This window comes from Taeniopygia guttata, chromosome Z (genome assembly GCF_048771995.1).
Source record: "Taeniopygia guttata chromosome Z, bTaeGut7.mat, whole genome shotgun sequence".
NCBI classification, from domain to species: Eukaryota; Metazoa; Chordata; class Aves; order Passeriformes; family Estrildidae; genus Taeniopygia; species Taeniopygia guttata.
In genome coordinates this window covers 6,896,486-6,905,432 of record NC_133063.1, presented here as the reverse complement: position 1 = coordinate 6,905,432, position 8,947 = coordinate 6,896,486, and the positions used below count along the sequence as shown (strand labels likewise).

General features: G+C 43.6%; 1 protein-coding gene across 2 annotated transcripts; it reads left to right on the top strand.

Annotated features, from left to right (window-relative positions):
- Window positions 1-345: 345 nt before the first annotated feature.
- On the top strand, window positions 346-8,737 carry NIPSNAP3A (nipsnap homolog 3A). 2 transcript variants are annotated; one of them, XM_030258063.4, is made up of 6 exons: window positions 346-420; window positions 2,197-2,398; window positions 5,382-5,543; window positions 7,090-7,239; window positions 7,620-7,706; window positions 7,818-8,737. In XM_030258063.4, the coding sequence occupies exons 1-6, from the start codon at window positions 346-348 to the stop codon at window positions 7,892-7,894; spliced, it is 753 nt and encodes a 250-aa protein (XP_030113923.1). In that variant the 3' UTR covers window positions 7,895-8,737. The 2 variants fall into 2 exon arrangements, with proteins under 2 accessions (XP_030113923.1, XP_030113922.1); XM_030258062.4 differs by lacking the exon at window positions 346-420 and adding an exon at window positions 473-1,105.
- The last annotated feature ends 210 nt before the right edge of the window (window positions 8,738-8,947 follow it).

The following is an 8,947-nucleotide window of genomic DNA, read 5'->3' as shown; positions in this document are numbered from 1 at the left end:
GGTGTCCGTGTCCGTGTCTGTGTCCGTGTCCGTGTCCGTGCCCGTGTCCGTGTCCGTGTCGGTGCCCGTGCCCGTGCCCGTGCCCGTGTCCGTGCCCGTGTCCGTGTCCGTGTCCGTGTCCGTGCCCGTGCCCGTGCCCGTGCCCGTGTCCGTGTCGGTGTCCGTGTCCGTGTCCGTGCCCGTGTCCGTGTCGGTGCCCGTGTCCGTGCCCGTGTCCGTGTCCGTGCCCGTGTCTGTGCCCGTGTCCGTGTCCGTGCCCGTGTCCGTGTCCGTGTCCGTGTCCGTGCCCGTGCCCGTGTCTGTGTCGGTGCCCGTGTCCGTGTCCGTGTCCGTGTCCGTGTCCGGATGCTGCCACCGGCGCTGCTCCGCCGCCCGCTCGCCGCCGCCGCCCGCCTGGCCCCGCCGCGCCCCGGCCCGCAGGTAGCGCCCCCGCTCCGTGCGGGGCTTGTCGCTGTCGCCGGGCCCTGCCCGGGGTGGTGCGGGATCCTTTGGGATCCGTCCCCGAGCCCGGGATGGGTTCGGGTGGAACAGCCTGCTGAGGTCAGCGAGCCCAGCGCTGTGAGCCGGACCGTGGCACCGCGACTCCACCGCGTCCCTGGGCAGCCCATTCTGATGTCCCACCACCCCCTCTGTAAAGAATTTCTTCCTGAGGTCCGATCTGAACCTTTCCCGCTGTAGCTTCAGACTATGCCCTCTTATCCTGTCGCTGTCTTCGGCCTGCAAGGAAATGCTGACCCCCACCTGGTTATACCCTCCTTTCAGGCAGCTGCAGGGGGTGATAAGGTCACCCCTGAGCCTCTTTTTCTCAAGGCTAAACACCCCCAGTTCCCTCAGCTTCTCCTCACAGGATTTGTTCTCCAGACCCTTCACCATTGCCTCTCTCTGGAGCAGAATGGGTCCTGCAGTGTCCCAGTGTCTGTCTAAGCAGCAGAAATCCAGTGTGGAATGGGTCGCTCCTGCAGGCTCCATACTCAGTCAGGATCCTGCAAAGGTTCCTGACAGCCCCAAGGAGCTGTGATTCATGGCAGCCAGTACTGGATGTGTCACGCTGCAAAACGCCTTTGATTTTCACTTTCTGTATTCAGCGACCTGGAAGTGCAGCCAGGTAGGAGGGGTCAGGCTCTTCTCCCAGGTAACAAGTGACGGAATTAGAGGAAGTGGCCTCAAATTGCCTAAACCAGGAGAGGTTTAGATTGGATATTAGGAGAAATTTATTTACTGAAAGGGCTGTAATGGTGGAGTTACCACCCCTGGAAGTGTTTGAAAACAGGTAGATCAGTCACTTAAGAATATGGTTTAGTGGTGGACATGGCACATCTGGATTCACAGTGGATGGGAAGATCTTAAAGTAATTTGTAAATATAAACAGTTCTGTTCTGTGGCTTGAGTTGCATGGTGCTCATGCCTGCAGATACTTGTGAAATAGGACATGTCCAAAATCCATCCTGTAGCTGCCTCTGTGCAAACATGGGCTAAGGCCAAAGCTGTGTTTTGGCCCTAATTTTTCATGTTTTATTTGAGAGGTGAGTAGCATGTTCCAGGTCATTGAGGCAGCTGCAAAAGGAGTCTGGGACTCCCAAAGGACTTTATCTAATATGAACAGAAAAACTGTTCTTGATCAGCCCTTGGGAAGCAGCCAATAAAGGGCTAGGAGGTGGACTTAAGCAATCTTGTGTTGGAATGAATCACTCTTTCCTAAGTGTTGGTATCTTTTTCTTTCATTTGCCAGTAATTTGTGATTTGCTAGTACTGATACATGATTGTCAGTAGAAAAGCATGATGCAGAAGCATGAGTTGGTTGGATAAGCACAACACAGGCAGATGTTGGTATTGCTTCCTCTTTGGAATCTCATCAGCCTTGCTTTTGAATAATGTGTTTAGCCAAATTCGTCTTGCTGCTGACTTCCTGAGGAAGGAGTTGAGAAAAGGAAAATCTTCCTTTGTTGTGAGCTAATAATTAAACAGTTGAGTGGATTAAAAAAAAAAAAAATTACATTACAGTCTGTTGCATTGCCAAAAGGAGTGGCAACAAATAATGCTTTTGTGGTGGACGTCATGAAGTAAGTATCCCTTGCCCAACCTGCAGTAACAGATCCTTCTGTAGTATTTCACTAATTAAAAAAATGAAATTAGACAGAATACAACTTTCTGGCTTGAGAATTATTTTTACTATTTTTTCATACTGTTTTCTTTCAGGTACGCCTTTCTACAGGGCCCAGACAAAATAATGGCATTTTCTATGAAATTCGCACATATGATATTAAGCCAGCGAAGATGAAGGAGTTTTTGGAAATGGTCAACAAGTACTTCCACTTTCGCACAGCTCACTCGGAGCTGGTGGGATTCTGGTACTCGGAGCTGGGAGCAATGAACAAGGTGTTCCACATTTGGAAGTACGGTACGGTCAGCACCCCTTCGCACTGCTCTGCTCTCCCTGTGTCCCCTGCCTCCTGGGCAAGAAGGTGAGGGGAGTGCTTACCTGGCTTCTGTTTGTTGCTCTCATTGTAAGGGGATGCCTCCAAAACATTGCTCCTCTGCTGCTTAGTGACAAGAACGCTTCAGAGCTTGTCAGGACAATGTTGATGGGTTGTGATGAGAAAGTTACAAATGTTCTTGAACAGCAGTCTCTGTTCAGAACAGGTATAATAGAGGAACTGTGGCAGAGTGTTTAATTCATGGTAAATATTTTTAATTTAGGGTCAGTTCCACAAATGTCTTGAAACTTTCAAAATTAATGGAAAAAAGGAAATATGCACACATAAGCAGTGTCTGTGTGTTTATACGGATGTATAATTGTTTTTGTATTTTAGCTCAGAGTACCAGTCACTCCCATAAAAAAATGAGCATGAACTTTGCATGTTTAAACAACTTGTGCAGTGGGCCTGTACTGAGGTAGGAAGCCACTCCACCAGGTCTGACTTCTCAGGCATGTAGAGTGGTTTTGTTGCAACTTTAACCTTGCTAGCAATATAGTTTTTGCAGTATGATCAACTCTTTATCTTGTTGGAGTTGGTGCTGACAAGGAAGGTGCAGGTGTAAGCCAAAAAAAGTTACTGTTATGCTAAAAACTAGGTGTGCTGGCTGTGCTTTTTGTGGAGCCCAAGGGAAGTGTTATAAAGAAGTGGGAAGGCACACTGGTATAATTCCCCTTGAACACCTGCTGCAGTCCAAGTGCATCTACATGTTGAGACAGTGTGCTCATGGAAGTCCAGTGTGGTCACAGTACCTGTTTTGATTAAAGGATCACCCCTTTTGTTTTGGAGGGATGAATTGTGGAATCAGAGAATTGTTTGGTTCCTCTCAACTACGTTGCTCAGGGCCACATCCAGCCTGGCCTCTTAACACTTCCAGGGACTGGGCATCCACAGCTTCTCTAAGCAATCTGCTCCAGTGCCTCAGCATTCTCACAGTTAAGAATCTCTTTATAATATCTAATCTAAATCTTGCTCCATCCCAGACAGTATTTAAAGCCAGGCTGGATGGAGCTCTGTGTGGCAAGTGTCCCTGCACATGGCTGGGGGGTTGGAACTAGGTGATGTTTAGAGGTCCCTTCCAATCCAAACCATCCTGTGATTCTAAATTTCCCCTTTGCCAGTTTAATGCCATTCCCTTTTGTCCTGTCACTACATGCCCTTATAAAAAGTGCCTCTCTAGCTCTCTTACAGGCTCACTTTAGGTAGAGGAGTGCTCTTGTAAGGTCTCCCTGGAGACTTTTCTTCAGGCTGAATAGCCCAAACTCTTCCAGCCTGTCTTCACAGGAGGGGTGCTTGAGCACTTGGATCATCTTGGTCACCTCCACTGTCAGTCATTCTTCCCTCATCCATCAAAGCTGTAACTCAGTCGCAGGAGGTGAAAATTAGCCAGGCACAATTTGCCCTTAGTGAAGCCATGTTGGCTGTTATTAAACACCTCATGGCCTTCCATGAGCCTTGGCATAGTTTCCAGAAGGATCTGCACCTTGATCTTGCCAGGCAGAGGTGAGACTGACCAAGCTCTGACCAACTTCTGCAGTTCTTCTTCTGTTCCTTTTTAAAAACGAGCTGCCATAACTTCTCAAATACAATGAATTGTGGCTTAGTCACTTCTCCTGACAGTTTCCTCAGGACCCATGAATGTATCTCATTGAGTCCCATTGATTTGTGCACCTTCACGTCCCTTGGGTGGTCTCACACCAGGATTTTTCCTACATCAGGTTCTTTACTCTCGCAGTCCCTTCCTTTGCTTTCTGTGACTTGTGTGGTCTGCCTGGAGCACTTGCCAGTGCAGACCAAGGCAAAAAAGAGCATTGAGTACCTCAACATTTTTCATGACCTTGGCAGCCAAGTCTTTCTTTTCCTTCAAGAGAGGACCATTCATTTGTCAATATTTTGAGTTCTCTTGCATTTATAAATTGTCCTGCTTCTCAGAACATTTTAGTATTGGCTATTGTTACTAACTCTAAATTAAAAAAAAAAAAAATTAAAAAATCTATAAGAAACCTTTAAAATGCAAAACTAAGAGAAAACCTTTTGTTTCCTAGCAGTGTTTTACATGTCTAGTTGTGGTGGTTCCTCTCCCCACCCTGAGACCACACTATGATCTGAGAAATGAACAAACTTTACAACATCCTTCCTCATTGATTCATCAGATCCCTGCTTACATAATTTCTATATTTACCTCTTCGTCCCAAGATACTGATATTTCTCAAGGTTCTTTCCATTCTCAGATGCTGGCTTTTTCTTTTGTAATATTGGGGCCTGTCTTCATAAATATATTGCTTAAGATGCCACTGCAGCCTAAGCAGTTGAAATTCACACTCTTAATTAAGTTGATTTGTTTTTCATTAAGGAAAAAAAAAAAAAAAAAGAAGAAATGGTTTAACTTTTGGGCATTTAACTTTATTTTTGTTTTTTGGTAACTGAACACGCAAACATTAATTCTACACTTTTAATGTCACTTTATATAAGCCAAAGCACATTTATTAATTTTTTTCTTTGTAGGCTATTACTTCTCCTGATTTTTTTTCCACTTCATTTCCATATCCACTGTGCTTTCTCCAAATCTTATCCTTGGTAACTGTTGCCACATACAGTAGTCCCTGCAATTGCTATGCGTGAACCTTTTTAAACAGTAAAATTGCTTAACTTATTTGAACTCTTTTGTAAACTTTCTTGGAAAATTTCATTTGACTTTAATCCATTTTAATCCGAGAGCTAAAGCAGATTTTAAAGGAAGTTTTGCAGAATTTAAAGGAAATTTACCACATCTGCTTTGAGCTAATATGATGTCTAAAAATACCAGTTTCAAAATTAGATAAGTGTAGTTTGCAATTACATATTTTGATTGAGTCTGATGTGACATCATGTGTATTTTTTTCATGTTCTTTTTTCCCTTCCTTACAGATAATTTTGCTCACAGAACAGCAGTCCGGCATGCACTAGCAAATGACAAAGACTGGCAGGGAAAATTCATCTCTGCAGCTCTGCCCTTGGTAGAGAAGCAGCACAATGAGGTGGCTTATCTGGTGCCCTGGTGTCAGCTCGGGAAGCCTTCAAAGGAAGGGGGTGAGCTTATCTTTTCTTTTGCTGATTAAAGTTACTGACAGCAACAAAGAATGGCTTAAAGTTTAAACCAGGTACTGCACAGTTTTATGACGCTTCACATGACAAATGTACATACGTGCACCCATGTGGAAAAGGTGACGTGACACGGTGAGGCACAGAGTTTTTCAAAAGGATTTTACACTAACATACATCAATAACTGATTAAAGCACTGTTCATCAAGTTGTTAATGATCAGGATTGTGACTTGCTAAATGAATATGCAAAACAGCAATGCCATAGTAGTGGTCAGAGCAGTCATCCCGGACTTCCTTTGTCTGTCCATCAGTGAGAGGGCATTTCCTGGATAATCATTGTTCTCTTTCACAGAGATTTTCCTCTTATCAATTTACTTTGATGTTACTGCTTCTTTCACACAAAGTTTAAAAGATTCCCTACTTTTATAAAAATACATGGAAGTCAAACATAAGGATCTGCTCCTTGATCTTGCCAGCTACAGAGGTGAGACTGAGCTGTAGGTTGTGCAGTTCTTCCTTCTGTCTCTTTTTGTAACAATCGTAAGTTAGGTGTAGAAGCCATGTCTCTTTGTATTTTCATTCTCTCTGTAGCAAATTTGATGTTAGGAATATTGACTGTTCCCCAGTTTATGAACATAATCAGGCTTTCTTGCATGAAGTGAGAGGGAAGAGACCTTGCTTCAGCCCTCAGCACATGTATAACTACAGTAATCTTTGTTCTTTATTTCCTTTATTCAGGATTCGGAATTTTTTGCTGCTGCTGTTGAATTTGAAAGCAGTCCAGTTTTCTCTAAAATCTGGAGAGACGACTTCAAACACTATTGTATATTATCTCCAGCCCGTAGCTGGAGAGTGACACCAGACACTGCCAAGTAGCAAGTGTCTGTCTTTCTATTACTGTGTCAACAATTGTGATCTGAAGTAACCACCTGAACAGAAAGAAGACAAGTGACTTTTAGCAGGACTGGAGTTTTTTGGCAAATTATGCCATTTCTCTACAAATAAGGGAGATCACTTGGCACAGCAGGGGTGCTAAACTGGTCTTGCTTTCTTGGTTATGCTGTCAGATCTTACTGTGCCCAACTGCCAGGAGTCAGAGTTTGTAATGTCATAAACCACTTCAATACCAGAAAACATCTCCTGTCTTAGAAAAGACATCCGTCATTGCTCAAGGAAACACCCAAATCCCTCAAACAAGTATGATCACTTACGGTGTCTGCAAAGTAGCCTCCATGCAGCATTGAAATTTGCAAAGCTGGGCTTTGTGAGAAGCCTTCTGTTCTTCAGGGCCCTGGTACTTAGATATGGACTTGAACTAACTGCTCTTAGTGAGCTTGTACTCTTGTGAGCCTTGTGAGAAAGGTGTGAGTTCTTGTGCATGTTGGAAGGGGCAGCTTCCTGCTGTCCCCAGATGACAGGGAAACATGATATTGGTCTCACAACAAATACACTGTGGCCATGAGACATGGTTCAAGATCTGGAGCATTAATTTGTATTTCCTTCCTTGTGGCAGTGTTTGCCTTTTCTTCTAGGTGTATATGAGTGGGTTACTTTCCAGATGAAGCCTGGTGGGCCAGCATTGTGGGGTGAAGCATTTCGAGCTGCAATCAATGCTCACATCAACACAGGATATACCAAGCTGATTGGTGTTTTCCACACAGAATATGGATTACTTAACACAGGTACTCATCAATTTCTGATGCAGACTTTGGCATAGGAAGGGGCAGAGGCAGAGGGGCAAGCCACCGTCCTGGATTAAGACTGGCCAGGGTTGCTGAAAATGTTGGTGTGGATCACTGAAGTCCCGTAAACAGTCCTTGAACCCATCTTTGTGTATTGGGTTATAGACTTAAGCCAGTTGCCCCAGTCTTAAAAGATTCTCAGATCTGATATTAAACCATGCAATGGCTCTGTAAAAGATCATCCCACCACTGGCATGCCTGGAGAATTGTTTCTGATAACTGCAAGGCATGTAACAGATGAAGGCAGATTGCTAGGACTTAGAGTATGTGTTGTATTGCAGCATAGTAGTACTCAGCTGACTTTATTTATACTTTCTCAGTCCATGTGTTGTGGTGGAATGAGAGCCCAGATCACCGGGCAGCAGGAAGACACAGTGCCCATGAAGATGCCAGAGTTGTAGCAGCTGGTAAGACATGATGAATCTAGAGAACTCACTTGTGTTACCTGCATTCATGCTGAGAAAAGTATTAACTTTTCATTGGAATACTGTCTTAATTAAACATGTATTTAATTTTAGTGCGCGACAGTGTCAGATTCTTGGAGTCCCAGCAAAATGTGCTTCTGATTCCTCTGCAATGCTCACCGCTGAAGTAACCTTCTTCTAAAGGATATAATGGATGGCAGAAGAGACAGGCTGGAAGTGCTGTCAGCAAGTGACATGGACCCCCATACCCTCATGAGCTGAGCTGTTTTTCAGTTGACAAAAAATGGATGCAAAATGCTGATCGACTAGCAGCATAAATCAGCACTCTGATACCAATTGTTAAATAGAAGTTTATGGTCATGTTGCTACATCTCCAGGACAAAGAACTTGAGCCATATCATGGCACAAACCATGCTTCACCAGCCTTCTGTTTTAATCCCTAAGCTCTTCATAATTTTTTGCATAGCTAGATCACTTACTGAACTGAGAAAGTTAAGTGCTCTTGTCCAACATTCCAGCCAGGGATGATATCATTTTTATAACATACTTTGATGCCTCTTATAATTATCATGTCTTAGTTTTTCCATACAGTTTTAAGAAGGAAAGCTCCCACATATATCTTACCCAATTATGTTTTAATCAGACTTCTCACTGGCATGCTTTGTATTAATTCTGAGCAATGTACAACATCAGTGTTGGTGGAATTGCACTTAAATGCAACACTGGGGCTGATTAGGTAGTGTATCCTAATGAGTTCTGCCATAAGACTTTTTACATAATAACTTGTTATTTCAGCCTTTTCCTTTTTTGTTCATTAAATGCTGCCTCAAAACTGTCAGTTATCCACACAAGCTTTGGCTTGGGTACTTTAGTATTTGTTTAGGGTGCTAAAGGTGATTAGGCCTTCTTTTCCAATTGTGTCATCAGACTCAATTGATTTACATGTGCTGTCATTCTTTGAAATACTTTTTGTCAGACTGTTGAAAGCTAAATAAATGAGCATAAAGCATTAATTCTTAGTGTTTATGGCCCAAGCTCTTACTCTTTTTAAACTATGAAATTATAAATCTCATTCTCCAAGTGCAGTATTCATTTTTGACCAACAACAAATTGCTTTAGAAGCAGTAAGGTAGAGTGAATAGCAGTAGGGCAGAGAGCTGAGAAGTCAAACTTCTATTTTGTATACGGTGGTACAGAGCACCCTCTTCTGCAATTTATAGGTA